Source organism: Xenopus laevis, chromosome 9_10L (assembly GCF_017654675.1).
Source record: "Xenopus laevis strain J_2021 chromosome 9_10L, Xenopus_laevis_v10.1, whole genome shotgun sequence".
Taxonomy (NCBI): domain Eukaryota; kingdom Metazoa; phylum Chordata; class Amphibia; order Anura; family Pipidae; genus Xenopus; species Xenopus laevis.
Window position 1 is genome coordinate 54555056 of NC_054387.1, and position 18259 is coordinate 54573314.

Here is an 18259-nt window from a genome sequence, read left to right on the forward strand (position 1 = left end):
TATGAAATGTCACCATCTGCACCAGTTCTGTCCCAAGAATCTCCATGTTTGGGCAAAGGATTGTTATAAACACTGGTGATGCACAGAGATGTCAATGAAGCTGGAGGCCTTACAAATCTCTTGGAAGGCCACACTTCAGGCCAAATTTAATCCTGTGCTAGGTTACATGGACAAAGTGTGTCATGACATTGCAGGATTGCTGAATGCTGCTTATTGAAAGCTTTGCGAGTCTAGCAGTGTGTGGCTTGTAGGAAGTAATGCATGATTTCTGCTCTGTTCATATGTCTCTCACAAATGCTTTTTGTACTAGGGCTGGATGAATGAAATCCAGAACTACGACCCTGAAACATATCACGCTACGCTGACGCACTCCATCTTTGTTCGCTTAGAAGGTTCAACGTTGAGACTCTCCAAGCCCAACAAAAATGTTTCACGAAGAGCTATATACAATGAGGCCAAGCCAGATGTGGTCTACATTAGCCAGAAGATATATGATCTTGTGGACAGCAAAGTAAGTTGTCTGTACTCTCCCGGGAACATAACTGCTCAAGGCATTTTGTCACTTTTCATGTATCTGTCATTATCTTCTTTGCTATGAATTGGAAGCTTTCTGACCCTCACCCTGTATTTAGGCATAACCATGACATTGCCCCTTGCTGAAAGCTAATTTGAGGGGTAATTATGTAGCCGTACACTTGCATCTTTTCCTCTGTCATTATTTTGTCCTACTGGTGCTCGCTAATGGTTGGTAGGCCTACTTACTAACAGGAGATAGACCTCAGTAGAGCTCATGCAATTGCTTTAGAGGTTTCCATGCATACTTTATAACTACCATAAGTGCTTGTGTGTGTATTCAAGTGCTATCTCCACCTTTATTGGTAACTAATAATATATTGTAACACAATATTGGGATGGGGATCAGAAGAACAGTCACCTGTCAAGGCCATATTTATAGAAAAACCCTCAGACGGTGTTTCCTTTTCTCCTGCAGGTATATCTGGTACCCAAGAGTCTGGCGCGCAAGCGGGTGTGGAACAAAAAATACCCCATATGCCTGGAGTTGGCAAGACAGGATGACTTCATGGCCAAAGCTCAGGCTGACAGAGAGGTTGCAGAGGATAAGATGGATAGATGGGAGCAGACAGAGGATGGCAGTAGGGCAGTGCCCACTCAGGATTGTAGTAAAGCAGCTGGACACCGGGAACAAGTGCTTTATCTGTTTGGGAGGACGGGCAGAGAAAAGGAGGAATGGTTCCGTAAATTTCTGCTGGCGTCCAAAATGAAATCGGATGGGAAGAAAGCATGTAACCTTACAGGAATAAAAACAGGTAGTCATAATGGCAGCACATTTCTTTATTTAGTTATTAACCTTGGCTCATACTGCACATACCAGTTATATTACTGCTGATGTACAGGGTGCTCAGTAAGCACAATGGCACATTCATACATTGGTTTGTATTCCAGCCTTTGAGCACAGTTATAGTTAGTATAAATATGGGTATATTTAATTTTTTTGAGCGTATGGAGGGGTGTGTATTGATGCTGGTTTTAATTTTTGGAAGGGTTGAACTTTATGGACTTTGCTTTCAACCTGATTTAACTATTTAGCTAAGTAATTATTTCTCTTATGTACTGATAGGCACACATAGCTGCTCCAGTCACGTCCCTCCCTTGGTGCACCGCCACTGGTTTTTTTGGTACTTGACACACAAAACTGGTACACTTGCACCCAGCCCTTGTGCAAAGCACGGAATTCTGTCTGCTGCTGCTTGGCATGCATAACTGGTACACTCACACCCACTCTTGCATGCAATCAGTCTTTCTTTCTGCTGCTGATTAGCACATAGCCAGTCATATGCTCAGAAGATGATTAGAACCTTCCCTTATTGACACATTGGCATTTGAGATTGCGACATTGCTGCAGAAAAATCCCTGGCTCAAGTGCTGGTTTGAGAATCTTTGTAAAAACAAAAAACAAAAGGAGAATTGCCTGACCACAAAGAAGTACACCCAAAAAAAGGTCAAAACCCTTTTACAGCAAATCACCTAAAAGTTGTGGGAGGTTCTTGGAGAATTATGTTTTTTTTTTTTTGTATTAAAGATTTTATCATATACATCATATACATAATATCCACATTCTTATATTCTTATACACATTGGTTGGAGGAAAATAAAAAAATATAATACCCATAATAGTTAGTAGTGTTCCTTTTACAAAGGAGACATATACCTTTACTCTTCTAAGGGTGGTTTTAGTGTTATTACGTGAGTCTCAATTATAGTGAAGGTTAAGTGTTAGTGTTTCTTACCCTTTAAAAAAAAAACTAAAAAAACTAGATTGTGCTTATTCTTGTGTGGGACCAATCTGTGTTGTCCATGAAAGAAGGGGAAGTGCCTTTTTTTTTCTCCGTTTTCCCCCTTTCTTTCTTCTCCTTTCCCTCTCTTTTTCTTTTAAAACGGTTGTGAAATTACTTAAAGGTAGAATATCTAATCTATTAAAGTGCTTCCCAATATGTGCTTATATTATTATCAGTAACCCGTGCCTTTATTACTGTGAGTGACCATGTTCTAACCCTGTAGGGTCTATGTGTTACTTTATTTCTTGGGGACCTGTACCTGTGTACCGTGAAGGGGCAGTGTCAGCATAATTCTCCAAATATAGGGGAATGGTACACACCCTTCACATTATAACTATCACTGAGTAAACAAAGGAAAAAGAAAGAACTCCCATTAACTGAGCTATCACTCAACCAATGGTTTATAAATGTGCAAAAATATTTACTGATTAACATATACATTAAAAATGTATATATAATTGTGATATAGAAATATCCATGAAAAATGGCACAAAGGTGGCACAAAGGTGGTAAAATAGGAAATGGAATGAAATGAAGAGCAACAAAACGGACAGCCTGTTTTCTTTATGGTAACCATGAAGAAGCCTGTGTGTGGGCGAAATGTGCATGGGCCAGTTACTTTTGGACTTCAGCTATGTTTTAAGTGAGCCCTGTAATCATACCTGGGGTAAAGAAACTGTGTACATTCAGTATACTTAAAGGAGAAGTCAACCCCTTGGGTGCTAAAATCCCTCCCCTGCATAGGCTTCTCCTTTAAGTGTATCTGTTTAAGTGCAAACTCTTTCTTGGCTGTTATTGTAGTTAGTTAGTTATTGTAGCAGGGGTCCCCAACCTTTTTTGGACTGGGGACCGGTGGCAGAATTGTTCTTTTTTTCCGAGGACTGGGGGGGGGGGTCTGGGGAGGGGTCGGCAGCAAAATTGGGTGCGCCGGGTTTTTGCGCGCTGTGCTCGGCGGCCTAGTGCGGGAGTGTCCGTGGCCTGTTCTGGCCCGCAGCCCGGCGGTTGGGGACCCCTGGTTTAGAGCATAACTATGGCAGCATGTGCATACATAGTTAATATACATATTAAGCCGGCATTTTGTGCACTGTCATGGTTATGTCTGTGGTATCCGGGTACTTAGAGACATATGCTTAAATCATCTGCTAGTATATGGATTTGCTTTCTGGTTTCTTGCATGTCTAGAGATTTAACCCCTTGTGTAACTAAACTGGATGTTTTTAGCTTACATTTATATATACATTTTTGCAAAAAGGAATTCATAAATAAACCTTGGTTGAGGGTAGCTCAGTTAATAGGGGGGTCTTTTTTTTTTTTTTTTTTTTCATTTGTTTTTGCAGATTCTGGTAAATGCCAGATTAGCTGCCATAAAATGTCGTAGGAAGCCATTATTTATTGGTCCTCTGTGTACTTGAAATGCCAGGAGTTATTTTGAATCTCTGTCTGGACCTGACTGCATCTCTGTGCTGTTTCTTAAAGGTCATTGTGATATCACCGTCTGTCAGATTTAAGTAGAGCCTGGCTTATAAACACCGTCATGTAGAAAAGACTAACCCAGGACTATATATCTTGACTATAAGATATATACAAGAGCCTTTGATTCATTATTAAATGAATGATTGATTTCAAACTGCTTCCTGGATTCCTTTGCAGGGAAACCCATTATAAATCCTGTGCATTTCTACTCTGCCCTGCTGTCACTTTTTTTTTTTCAAGGGTAGTTTAAACACAACTCCCTGGTATGCACCGGCACTGGGAAGCTTCGGCATGGACAGTTTCTTGGCTACAGTGAGCCCATCTGCTGCAAGGGTTGTCTAATATAGACATCCGAGTAATGGCTTATTGATCAAATTCCGACAGATTCAAGTCTTTTACCAGCCTGCTTATTACATATGTATTTAGGCGTAGGTCCTGCTTCTAATAGACTGGCATTTGATTACAGCACAGGGGTGCAGCTCAGTCCAGCAATAGAAGAGCTTGAAATTGTATCTGTGTCGGCATATGTAACAGACAGTGGGAAAATACAACTACCTAGGTTCCCAGGCAATGCTCTGAAAATGTTCCTCACCAGAGATCTCCGCTGTAGTTGTATCCTACTGTAGCATTGTGCCACCAGTAGGGCATGTTACTGCCTGGTGCTTCAGGGAATTCTATTGTCAGCCATTTTTACCAACAGGCCAGCCAGGTTCAGTTTCATTTGCTCTCATAAATGTATATTAGCCCCTTATTCCTGTTGGGCTAGCTTACAGCAACATGGCATAGAGCCTTGTGTTGTAGTTGTAGCATTGCTGCCTTGTAGCACCTGGGTGCACTATCTTCATGATGTTTGTACCTGTATTTTGAGTGGGTTCCCTTGGGATACTCCTGTAACACTGCATTCTTCTGCTGTATGATGATAAATGACATAAATTGTGAGTGCTGGACCTTTTCACATTCCCAGGACTCCTGCTAACACACAGTCGGCACAACAGCCAGTCTGGAATCTTGACCCACAGTCGAAACAGCAGCAGAGGGAGCATGGATGAAGTCCTGGCCCAACCAAAGCCAAAGGAGATCTCTGGGAACGTCCGGCAGAAGTCGCTGTTGGATTATAATGTTTACATGGCAAGGTGTATCCCGCGGGAGGAGTGCAGTCCCGCTGAAAGCCCTGCACACAGTGCCAACAGCAGCCCCACAGCCACAAAGAAGGTGAGTGGGTGCTGAAAAACCTCATCATAGAATATTATAAGCAGATGGTTTCAAATATCAACTAGTACATGCTTTTTACTGCCCTCTATCAATAATGACATATCCCCCTACCCCAGAGATGTTTATGTTTCTGAATATTTATAAATTGGACTTGCTTTGAATCCAAAAATAAATAATGAAAAACTGCTGACAATATGTGTTTACCTTGCAAACCTCTTTATTGTGCGGGCCACAACATGCTTTGGGATACCTCAGGGAGGTATTGTTAGCGGTTTTTCATTGTTTATTTTTGAATGTTTTAAGTTTCTCTAAATGCATTGGCATCGGAATACACCACCCATTAACAAGGCGGTTAGACACATAAGACCATTGTGACTGCAATACTTTGTGTAGAACTTACCCAGAGTTTTTTCTTTGCTATTTAGGTTCCCGGGGAGCATTTGGCCGGGGCAGAAGAGAATCAGGCCTGGGTAAATGCGCTGCTCGGAAGGATGTTTTGGGACTTTTTGGGAGAGAAGTACTGGTCAGACTTGGTGTCTAAAAAGATCCAAATGAAGCTCAGTAAAATAAAGGTATGCACCACTGATTAAAAATGCTGTAACGTGTTGAATCCCAGTGACCAGTCCAGTGTGACTAGGCCACTTATAGGAGTGTGAGACTCCCTGACATCATCAGATTCTGAGTGGGATATTGCTTTGCGTAGACCAGGTTTCCTGGTCTGAAGTGCTTATTACCCTTTTATTATTTTTACCCTGAGCTGAGATATTGGGATTCAGACTGATGTATGGTAGGCAGTGCAGATAAAGCAGCAGTTGTTCTGTACCTGTCAGAGTGCCAGTCTACAAATGGCCATTGTGCCCTTCAACATTTAACACATTCATATGCTGCATCTTGGAAACAATTGTCCCTTTCATCCAAGGGATGTTACCCAGGGGCTGTCTGAGCCATTAAATGTCAAATGCGAAAAGCTGTGGGCTTCCTAAAATGTTATCTGCATAGCATCTCTGATTCTTGTTATGGGCACAGTGTCATGGCAATGTGACCCAATGCAGGCAATCTGGACTCTTCCCCCTAGACCCAAAGTGTACTAATGTCAGTGACATGTTTATGGGTCAGTCCTTCCTAGACCCAAAGTGTACTAATGTCAGTGACATGTTTATGGGTCAGTCCTTCCTAGACCCAAAGTGTACTAATGTCAGTGACATGTTTATGGGTCAGTCCTTCCTAGGCCCAAAGTGTACTAATGTCAGTGACATGTTTATGGGTCAGTCCTTCCTAGACCCAAAGTGTACTAATGTCAGTGACATGTTTATGGGTCAGTCCTTCCTAGACCCAAAGTGTACTAATGTCAGTGACATGTTTATGGGTCAGTCCTTCCTAGACCCAAAGTGTATTAATGTCAGTGACATGTTTATGGGTCAGTCCTTCCTAGACCCAAAGTGTACTAATGTCAGTGACATGTTTATGGGTCAGTCCTTCCTAGACCCAAAGTGTACTAATGTCAGTGACACTTCTAGGTAATTTAGCTGTTAATAAATAGAAAGATGCTCCCAGATAAAATATAATTTCTAGGCAATAGTGCCTGGCTTTTTATAGATTGACTGCTACATTTTATAAAAATACCCCAGATGAAAACAGATGCTACAATCAAGAATGGGTGAATTTCTGCTTCTGTAATTTGATATGTCAGCCTTGGAGACTAAAGAAATCCAATGGGAAGTGTTAGGTAGCATGTGTTCCTTTAGTGGGAGAGGAGTGCAAATAGCTGCTGTCCCTCATTGGCTAAGAGCTGACGCATGTTGTTATGGGAAGGGAAAGTCTCTTATTAGTTGTACAAATATTTGCTGTTCCAGTTAGGTGTCACTGAGTCACTCATGTGAGTAGCAGCAGGCGGTGATTCTCCTCTCACTGTCGGTGCAGTGGGACCTGCATTCTCTAAGACAGTGATCCCCAACCAGTAGCTCGTGAGCAACATGTTGCTCTCCAACCCCTTGGATGTTGCTCTCAGTGTCCTCAAAGCAGGTGCTTATTTTTGAATTCCAGGCTTGGAGGCAAGTTTTGGTTGTATAAAAACCAGGTTCACTGCCACACAGAGCCTCAATGTAGGTTGACAATCCACATAGAGGCTAAAAATGGCCAATCGCAGCACTTATTTGGCACCTCAAGAACATTTTTCATGCTAGTGTTGCTCCCCAACTCCTTTTACTTCTGAATGTTGCTCACGGGTTCAAAAGGTTGGGGATCCCTGCTCTAAGAGAAGTAGAGTGCTGCAAATTGATTGGCTGTTTCCCTTCTCCCAGAACTTGTTCTTTAACCAGGCTCTCATGATTGACTTTCTATTTAATTGTTATAGAACGGCCTGCTTTTATCAACTTTTCATTTGCTCTTCATGATTTTTAATTTGTATATTTTTTTTTATTATTTGCCTTCCTCTTTTCCCCTAGCTTTCAGATGGGTGTCGCCCAGCACAAAAAAACTTTTATTGAGGTCTCTTATTCATCTTCCAATTTTTAATCCCTTCTACCATCTGGTTGCTATGATAAATTGAACCCTACCAACCAGACCTTTAATTGCCCTAGACTTTCCTATTTTATCCGGATGGTTCACTCGTCCCTTTCCTAACTAGGTTAGATTTATCTAGTCAGTGGACTCTTGTGTCTGGGGACAATCCCTGGTTAAACTCTGCCCTTGAATGACCAACTGCACAGACATATTTCTCCTAATCCATGAGCAGAAATGGGTTCAGTACTTGCTCTTATTGCACATCCTATAGGTATTGGGAACCACAGTTGCATTGCTATGTCTATTGCACAAATGTACCCCCTTTAGGCTAGGGCCATATTATACGGATCCTTTGCTCAGCTGCTCCTCTTCCGCTGTGCTGCCTGCATTCGGAATCATTACCTCCACTTGGGTGCAGGCAGATACTGTAGATTTTGGTGGTGATATTTGGCAAGATTTTGCATTTGGTGCCAAATTTACGCAGCAGAAGAAGAACAGCGGGGAAGTGGATTCTCGGCCTGTGTAGAATCAGTGTCATGTGGCCCTAGCATTAAACTGGCCATAGATGTGCAGATTTTATTCAGTTAAAAGAAGTAGTAAAAATAACAAATCAGATGGTGTTCTGGCCTTTAATTGACAGACCGCAATCGTATGAAAGTCATGTCCGACAAATAGTAGTGACCGTCACCCATAGATTTTGTCAGATATTATCGTTAGCCAACAGAAATCTGTCGACTAAACCACCGATCACCATGGTACGAAAAATTTCGAGACAAGCCACACACGATCCGAAAGTCGTACGAATCTTTGTTTCATAAGACTGTGTCTTTGCAACTCTGCCCAGCTTTAGGCTTGTTTCTTGTTCCATTTAAAAACCTATTATGTCTGGAAGTGAAATACAGACAGATCCGATCATATAATCAACAAATCAGCACCGAGCTGAGAAACAAAAACTCACCCACTACCAAATACAGTACATTTCTGTTTATATCTAATGGGGCATCTCCTTTCTTTCTCCCGTTCATTGTCTCCGCATAGCTGCCCTACTTCATGAATGAACTGACCTTGACGGAACTTGATATGGGTGTCTCTGTGCCGAAAATCCTTCAAGCCTTCGAGCCAACCATCGATCACCGAGGTACATAGGTTTTAACTCCATATAGCATTGTGCTGCTGCTTGCCAGGGCTCTGCAACCAGCCTGTGGCATATGTTTGATGTGTGGCTTGGGGAACAAAGATGGAGGCTGGTGAAGAATGAAAGCAGCAACACTGATCAAATGATAGGGTTTTATGTGTGTGTTTAACTTGTGTGTTTAACTGTGATGTACTGTTCCCCCTCACTGGAAATGTAAGGTGATGTTCCCCCTCACATGTAATGTAATGTACTGTTTCCCCTCACTGGTAGGGTTGCCACCTTTCCTATATATTTCTTTTTTTCCCTATTAATAACATTGGGATCGACCATCATTTTTACCGGCCAGGTGGCAACCCTACTCACTGGAAATGTAAGCTGCTGTTCCCCCCCCACACTTGTAATGTACTGCTCCCCCTCACTGGTAATGTACGGTCTCCCCTCATTGGTATTTGCTTTAGAAGCACAACAATAGCAGTATTGCCTCAGATGCCAATACTACTTGGCTTGGTAATATAAGTGAGTTATACAGAGATTGTTACATTGTTAAATCCCTTGATGTTTCTGCAGGTCTCTGGACAGATCTGGAAATTTCCTACAATGGTTCTTTCCTGATGACACTGGAAACCAAAATGAACTTGACCAAACTGGGTAAAGAGCCACTCGGTGAGGCCTTGAAAGTGGGAGAGATTGGCAAAGAAGGGTGAGTAAAATGCTTTTCTATCATATCACAGAGGTGTGTCTGTGAGGGGCTCTCATAAATTGTGTTACAAAGTATTGGGGAACCCAGAAAATATGAAGGGAAACTTTCTAAGCCACGGTATTGACTGTTCCCTGTTCAGAAATGAAATAAACACATCATAAAAAAGATCTAGAGTAAAAGTTGAGATGTTCAATGTAAAATTATTGAGGAGCAACCTCCATTCACTTCTTTTTCTACAGAAGATCAATACTTTACCTGAAAATTGTTGTTGGTTATCAGAAAAGGGATAGTCACCTTATAATTTAGGAAATTATACAGTAGGGGGTACAGAACCTTACAATGACTTCTAATTTACATTAGGGAGTACTTCATTAAAACACGAGTGAAACTCCCTATATAACTCAGCCTGCAGCTTATTGCCTTTATATAGTCACAGAACCCCTCAGTGACTTCTAATATCCTTATAATTTACAGCAGAGGTACATTATCCCCTATAATACTTGAGTGATACCAAGAGTTCCCTGTATAATGCAGTCTGCTGCCTTATGTTTAAGGGGTCATAGAACTCCCAACACGAATGCTAGTAGCATATACAGTTGGAGCAAAAGTTACCTCTTATAATACATAAGTTATACTCAGAGTTCCCTGTATATCTCAGCCTGCAGCCTTTCGCCTTTATAAGGTCACAGAACCCCTCAGTGACTTCTAATATCCTTATAATTTATAGTAGGGGGTATATTATCCCTTATAATACTCAAGTGATTCTCAGAGTTCCCTGTATAAATAACTCAGTCTGCTGCCTTGTGCCTTTATACGGTCACAGGACCCCTTAGTGACTTTGAGTAACTTTAATACTTACAGTAGGAGTGAATTTTAAATGTTATATAATAGATTTAAAGGAAGTAACAATAACTTGTGCATTGGCATTTAAAGGGACATATGCCCACCAATATAAGTATGTTTGCTCAGGGTGCTTTTATGAGCACATTTTCTATTTGCATTATTTATTTAAATTTCATTATATTGGCAGTTTTATACTGCCAATATAATAAATGTGTATGGGCAGTATAGATCAGCAAAAGCTTCAACTGAGAAAATGAGCTTCAGTTTCTCAGTGTGATGGGAGTAATAGAACTGAGAAAGGGCAGTGTCAGTAAATTCTTCTGTTAATGTTAACTTTTGGCATTCTGTTTTATCTGCGCATTTTTATCTTGTATGCAAGTTTGCATTGTGGGTGGCACATGCAATTGAATGGCTTTCAGCCTGTTTCCAATGCATCATTTTGCACTAATTTCTTCTTACATTTTCCCTCTGCCTGCCTCTGGGGATCTCTCATCTAATGGTGAGTGTCTATGGAGGCTGTTGATATATCTACAAAGTATTTTTACATTGTACAGTGGACAGAAGAACTGATTCACATGTTGCTCTCAAGGGTGCTAGGAATTGGACTGCTGGGGGCTAAATGTTGTGGATTCCTTCTGTATAATGAACATATTGCGATTAATCTCACTTATATCATTCATTTTAAGAATTCGCATATTTTTTCTGCATTTAGTGAATAATTTTTCTAGTCGGATGTTGCACTCTGACCACGGCAGTATGTAGGGCAAAATATATATCAGCTTGTAAGGATATTGCACAGCTTTCCTCTTCCCACCTCCTTTCCATCCTTATACAGTCCTTTCTTCTTTATCTTTCTCTCCCTTAAATAGTCCTGCTTGCCTTCATATTAGAGTCCCTTCTTCTTTATTTTTCCTTCCTGTCTGCTTTATCTTTCCTTCCTTGTAGGAGCCTGCCTTCTTTATCTTTTCTCCCCTATACAGTCCTGCCTGCTTTGTCATTCCTTCCTCATACAGTCCTGCTTGCTTTATATTTCCTTCATATTAGGGTCCTGCCTGCTTTAGCATTCCTTCCTTTAGGGTAATGTTTGCCTGGGAGATTTTGTCGCTACTGCTGGTGAAAAATTTCCTGAAAATGAATCCCAAAGTTGCTTGATCTTGCCTCACCTGCTTGCTTTTTCTTTCTTTCTTTCTTTAGAGAACCCTGCTTCCTGCCTCCTGTAGTTCCTTGCAGCCAATAAAGCCATATTAGTTGTATACAGCATCTTTGCCCTGTCCTAAATATTCAGTATCCCCTTGTCCCCCCAAATCTCTTTTCTATAAACTCCTAGGAAGTTGTGTTGGGGACAGTAGGACAAAACAGCTCAACAGGCTTTTGTTATTCAAATGTAGAAATGGATATATATATTGTGTTAACAGTGCAAGACCTAGGGCATATTACCTGGCAGACAGTGATGAGGAATCCTCCAGCGCTGGTTCTTCTGATGAAGATGATGGAACTGAAGTAACAGGAGACAAGCAGCTTACTCCTGGCTCGGAGGGGTAAGGATTATATGAACTGTAATAAAGGGTGTGCCAGGCCCTCTAATGCACAAACCAACTTACCTATCAACCTTGCAAGATTCCTGTGTGGGTAATAACTGCCCAGGCTCTTGACTCATTCTCCGTTTCATCACACAAGCAGTCTGTGTTTCCTCTCCTGGTGAGATGCAATGCAAAACTTTCAGATAAAGGTCTTGCTGAGGCCTGGCCAACAGGCTCCCAGTAGCTGCTCAAGGTTCTTTGGGTTATACCTATGCACCTAATTGATCAGTTAAAGATGTACCTATGTACCCATGGCAAATTGCAATGCTCATGTTGTGTAACCAGTGACATATAAAATCTCTGACCTCCCAGGTACTCAGGGGTGCACAAAACAAGCAAAATCATGCGATTTGTGGACAAAATCACCAAGTCCAAATATTTCCAGAAGGCAACCGAGACGGAATTCATCAAGAAAAAGATAGAAGAGGTCTCTAATACCCCCCTCCTACTCACAGTGGAGGTGCAGGAGTGTCAAGGAACCCTGGCAATTAACATTCCACCACCCCCTACAGACAGAATATGGTAAGTATGCCAGGACACAAATCGGTCTAAACCAATTTATAATGCTTATAGATTGTAGATCTGGACTCGTCCAGCTGCTTGGGGCTTTATACATCATATCTAGGCTTAAGTGCAGGTTAATCAGGTAAATGCAATCCCTCACTCACTAGGAGGTCAGCTGCAGAATGCTGTGCGTTACAACAGGTATATAACAGGCCCTCTTGGTAGTTCTGCATGCCGACGCAGAAACTACTTCATTTGTCCCCATAGGCTAGCTTTCCTTTCACTGTCTACTTTCTGCACTGCTTTCTTTCGATTAGGCAATTTAAAAAATTGAGCATAAATTCAAAAGGCACAGAATAGTCAGATGCTGTTATGTCTCCCTTTTTCTAAGGTACGGCTTCCGTAAACCTCCTCGTCTTGAACTGAAGGCACGGCCAAAGCTCGGGGAGAGGGAGGTGACATTGGCTCATGTGACGGACTGGATAGAACGGAAATTAGAGCACGAATTTCAGGTGAGAACATATATCTCCATCTTATCCCTGTTGGAAATCGGTTGCTCTGATCGTGGCTACAGTGGGTACCAGGGTCAAGTTTTACTATGGAAGTGATGGAAGGATAAATAACACAACCAGTGCTATTATTTTGTCTAATGACACAGGTATTGATACTAATTTCCTTTGTCTTCCCTAGAAAATCTTTGTCATGCCAAACATGGATGATCTTTATGTTCCCATTATGCACTCAGCAATGGACCCACGTTCTTCGAAAGAAGCAGATTTGGAGGCCATAGACGTACCATGAAATGTGAATCTTGCTGTTTACAGTATTACATTGTCCTTTCCATTTTCTGTTTCTCTCTGTTTTCTGTGCTCATTCCTACACCGTGGCACTCTTAATTAATGATGGGTGAAAGCCAGCGACACTTGGACCCTACGCGGTACAGCTAGACTCTTCTGATTGGTTGGATTCAGCCCTTTGCTGCCATTCCTCCCCTAAAGTGTAAACTTCATGGCCAGTGAAGGGACTTTTACATCTGAGCACATGCACATCTCTGGAACCATTTGCATTCAAACTTTACCTAAAGTTGGAACATTTCTCTTCAGATGATATGGTGCCCTTATCCTGTCCCCTCCCACATCGCTGCACTCTTTACTGTGGCACCCATTTCCCAGAGGGACCATAGCAGTGGGCAGTGTAGAAAGTGGGTGTTGATTGTTAGTACAGGCCTCCATTTTTGTAAGGAAGTAAATAATCATTGTGAGGCACTGGATTGTCGTCTGAATGGTGCCAGCTGCCATGGTACTGTATGTTTTAGTGACGAGATACCTTTTTGCAAGGTAATAATGGTAATTATTAGGCAATTTATAAGGTTGAAGGAATAGCTTGTAAATGCAAGCTGCCATTTTATATAGCGACGTAAACATAATTGCAAGAGTTTCCTGGCACCAGGGATTCATATTACAGTTCTTCTGCAGGATAATCACTAGTGAACCCTTTATTCCCTAAAATTTCCAGCACTGGCGAGTAAAATGCTGTCATGCAGCTCGGTGCTGTTGGCTCACTTTTGTGCTTAATGTTTTTCGTTCTCTGCTTTTTATTGTGTACGAATTGCGACATCTGTGTAATGATCTAATGAAGACTGAGGCTATTGGCAGGTAACTGGCATTTTAATCCACACAAATGCGTATGTTGTCTGACCACACGCCCTGTGTCCCAACGCCCCCTAGTGAGGAAGGAGGATATGTGAAGGCCACATTCACTGCTGCTTAGTGCTGCAGCCAGGGATTCCAGTGTACTTAGCAAATTCCTGGCTCCAGCCACATAATTGCACAGCCATTTTATCGGAGGGCATGTAACACTAGAAATGAAGACATATTTTTAACACTAAGGTATTTTTAAGTAGAAGGAACAGTCACTCCACTTAGAAGCAGCCACGGCCATATATTTGTTGTTCTGTGCTGTTAAAGTGGCCCAATGATCTTAACCAGGGTTGTGTCTTTGTTCCACTGCCTATGTAGCATCTCTCCCAAAGTCACATACACAGAGGTGTTAAGGGATAACAAGTATAATAGAGCGAGGTGGAGACGGCAGGGCAAGATGACAATAGCAATGCTTTATATTGTGTTGCCCACCCTGTGGCCCTTTGTTATTGTTCCCAGCATGCACCTGGTTGAGCCCCAATAGGGAGTGCCCAAGTGCTACAGAGACGCCTTACACATGCCTTGTACTGTCAGCCTTTCCCTCCTTCACTGCGGGTGGGTGTGGGGGGGGGGGTTCCTGCAAAAAGGGGTGAGATGAGTCACTTCCCTGATGACTGGTTCCCAGGTTTCTCCATACAAGGAATAATCATAGGCTTGGCTTCTATCTGTGCAATGACACAGCTTGATTTCCTATAGCGATGCCATATTGTAATTCATATTTATTGGATAAATGAATTGCTTAGCGTGTAACACTCTGGGAAGGTGCCGGAAGCACGATCTTGTGATGTACAATCAACCAATCCTGTGCAAGACCATGAAACCATCTTTTCTGAGGGGGGGGGTGTTAAGCACTTGGTTGGTATTCCTAATCCTATAGCAGTGCCACCCTGGTGCTGATATATATATATATATATATATATATTTATACATAGATTTTCTAGCGCTTGCTGATTTGAGTTGTGAGAAATGTGCCAAGCTTATGATTTGCTCGTTGACGGGTGATTAATTACAGGCAGGAAATTGGCATTTCATGGTTATAGATTTCTTTCTATTACATTCTGTCTTTTACTCAATGTCACTTGGCCTTCAAATAGGTTTATATTTTGTTCTGTGTGTTGAATGAAGGTATTTATTAGTAGCTTGGAAATCAAGCGGATTGGGTTTCTGGTAAGTGGGATTGTCCATGTGGAAGCTGTCACAGAGCTTTCTGTAGGGTAGAACCCATACTGTATATTGGGCATACTTTATTTTAATAAATGGCCAAGACTTCGCCATACAGAATTTTAAATACATTTAATATTCTGTTCCCCAGTGCACAATTTATTTACCTAAAGAACTTTAGGGAGGGTCATAGCATAGCAAAAATGTGAAATCGCTATAAAGTGCCCCCACTCCTGGGCTCACCTCTTCCCAATATTCACATATACTGTAGGGTTTGGTTATACTAAGACTGCTTAGGGATATTCCAACTGCTCTGAACTCAATGGGCCAAGAATATAGCACTGATGAGTGGTGTTGCTCCATTCCACTGTTTGACATTGCTCTCTAGTCCATAGGAATCTGTACTGATGTCCTCTCTCTGCTTTATTACCCCTGTCTGACCATGGGAAAGAGAGCAGCCCAGGCGCAGGAAATACAGAGAATTAGAGCTCTGGGCATGGTTCGTAATGGGTGTAATTCAAATGGGTTTTCCATAGCAGAATGATAAAGATAAAGTGTGAGGGACCCTCACAGTTCTGAAAGGAAATATTATGGTACAGCAGCAGGGAGTAAGGTGCACAAACATCTTTAATGCATAGCCATCAACCTCCTGTTTTCCAGAAGCATCTGCTGACATTATGCCTTTAAAGAAAGGTTATGGGCTGTGTATAACGTTAGGGACCCAATCTTGGTTTTTCTCTCATTTTCTTATTCATTGAAATTTTTTTTAAAGGAGCAGTAGCCTTTGAGCAGAGACACAAATAGCCGTGTTACAGGCAGGCTGTTGTTTTTGCAATATGGGACTTAAAGCTGTCCTGCAGTATTATAATCTCTGAAAGATGTTACATTACATCTTCGCTTTCCCATAGACCAACACTACAGTATGTCCCTATCTCTGCACCATTCTCCTTCACAGGTCTGGACTGAGAATTAAAATAGGCCCTGGCATTTCAGGTACACAGAGGCCCACGTAGAGGCACAATCAGCTCCCACCAGCCCTATAAATGCTGACTTTCTATGGGACCTTATAGCAGCCCCTCTGGCATTTGCCAGAACCCACAGATTGCCAGTCCGGGCCTGCTCCTTCACCAGGGCTGGGATTCAGTCCACAAGTAGAGACTAGAGGAAGGCACAGGAAATGAATAGGCTGTGCAAAATGAAAAATGTTTTCAATATAGTTAGTTAGTTAAAAATGTAATGTATAAAAGCTGGAGTGACTGGATGTCTAACATAATAGCTATAACACATCCAGGCAGTAACCAATCAGAGACTTGAGGGGGGGGGGGCACATGTAGGGTTGCCACCTTGTCTAAAAAAAAAAAAAATACCGGCCTTCCTATATGTTTATAAATGTTTATCCAGTTTTTATATTCACACTAAACTGTTTCTTTAATGTAGGTACTGTTTTAGGATCTACTGTTCCTTTAATGTCCAGTTGACAGTTTTGGCATGATTAGCACACTGAGATTTATTTACACTTGGAAGGGCATCACACTTCTCTGGCAGCTAACAGGCTAATGCCAGGGGCACAGGAGAGACATAATTGGCACTTCATTCTGGTGACTTGTACATCCATTTTATTTCCTGTTAATTAGAGGCTCCCCCCTCTCGTGTGCGTTGGTCTCTTCCCAGTCTGCATGTTTCACTTGTTCCAGTTTCACATACTGTAGAATTGATGTGCTCAAACTGCCCATTCCAGGTCATACAAATCAATGCACTAACGGTGGGCAGTGCCCGTCTGTCTGCACTACATATGTGGGTAATTCCAATAAACTGCTCCATTCTCCCATGGCTTCTTCACTGTGTCCTCTTTCTGACAGATCAGTGGCATGTGTCTATAAATCAAGAAAACAGAAATCTGGGCTTGGGTTTCTAAAAAGGATGAGAAACCCTTTCACTTACAGAGCTGCTGCTAGTAACCCAAAAAATAACAAACAAAATACTTAATTTTATATAAATTTATAATCACAGTCCAGAAGTGTTCAGCACACCACGAAAAGAGAGAAGGTGCACACAGGGATTTTTTGAAAAAAGTTAAACATACTCTTCATTTAATACATCTTAAAAAGCAGGTCGATGTTTCAGAATGTACCTAAGACCATTAACAGCACTCATCCAATCCTGTGTTTCCCTAACAGTCACATGACAAGAAATATAACCCCGACTAGGGGGAACATGGATGTATCAACTTCATATAACCAATTCCCTGGACTAGCACTAAAACAATAGGATATGCTAAATTTGTTACACGACCTTGAAGTGACAATAGTTTATTTATAATAAATGTATCGATCAAACTTAATTTTGCAACAAATAACAGATTAATGACACTGATTTAAAAAACAGAGGAAAGCGCAATGTTCATTTAGCGCCAATGGTGTCAAAGTATTCAGCTTCTTGATCCAGAATACTTCTCTCTGGAGTAATCTTTTTTATCTATCAGCACCTCTCCTCATGGAGGGAGATGATCTATGGCAGTCAATCTAAATGTTGGTAACCTATGTCCTATATTGGAAATTCTATTAGTAAACTGAGCAACAATCCAATAATATATGTGCCGGAAATTGCCAAAAGAGTATCTCCACAACCACAAGGGTATATCAAACCAAAAGTTATACACAAGAAAAGGGATTTATACTCTTAGATCCGGCTGAGTACTACTTAAATATTTGTATCAACATATGTATGAATAAAAAGGCAATGTTTATTAGACAACCGTGCCAGGGAATCACAATACAAATAAAAACACTTAAAACCAATTAGTAAAAGAAGGGGCCCCTCCTATTTTAGTTATAGCACTAGTTATAGAGCTTAATTCAAGTAATGCGCATATCAACATGTACTATAATGCAGTAAAAAATAATAATAAAGGACCATGAAGTTGTCAATTAAGGTGTCAAAATTTCATCATATGTTTCCGTAGGTCGAAACTGCAGTTAGTGTCCCGTGTTGTTTAGGTTGTAAAAAATAACCTGTAATTAATTTATAAAAATCCTAGGCATGTGTAAATATCTTGATCTCTTGTGATGATCCTGTTTCCTGACCCAGGGGAA

The 18259-nt window shown here is 41.4% G+C and overlaps 1 protein-coding gene across 2 annotated transcripts in view; it reads left to right on the top strand.

The window, feature by feature from the left end:
* The window catches only part of tex2.2.L (testis expressed 2, gene 2 L homeolog), a 40359-nt gene extending 23364 nt beyond the window's left edge, over positions 1 to 16995 (top strand). The window contains exons 3-12 of one of the 2 annotated variants that reach the window (XM_041576789.1): positions 311 to 511; positions 992 to 1328; positions 4795 to 5042; positions 5468 to 5614; positions 8583 to 8682; positions 9247 to 9379; positions 11644 to 11760; positions 12115 to 12324; positions 12698 to 12818; positions 12997 to 16995. In XM_041576789.1, the coding sequence (XP_041432723.1) occupies positions 311 to 511; positions 992 to 1328; positions 4795 to 5042; positions 5468 to 5614; positions 8583 to 8682; positions 9247 to 9379; positions 11644 to 11760; positions 12115 to 12324; positions 12698 to 12818; positions 12997 to 13107 (1725 nt within the window). In that variant the 3' untranslated portion in view covers positions 13108 to 16995. Of the gene's footprint in view, positions 1 to 310; positions 512 to 991; positions 1329 to 4794; positions 5043 to 5467; positions 5615 to 8582; positions 8683 to 9246; positions 9380 to 11637; positions 11761 to 12114; positions 12325 to 12697; positions 12819 to 12996 lie in introns of both variants that reach the window. The other variant, XM_018235534.2, reaches the window with a different exon arrangement.
* Positions 16996 to 18259: the final 1264 nt, after the last annotated feature.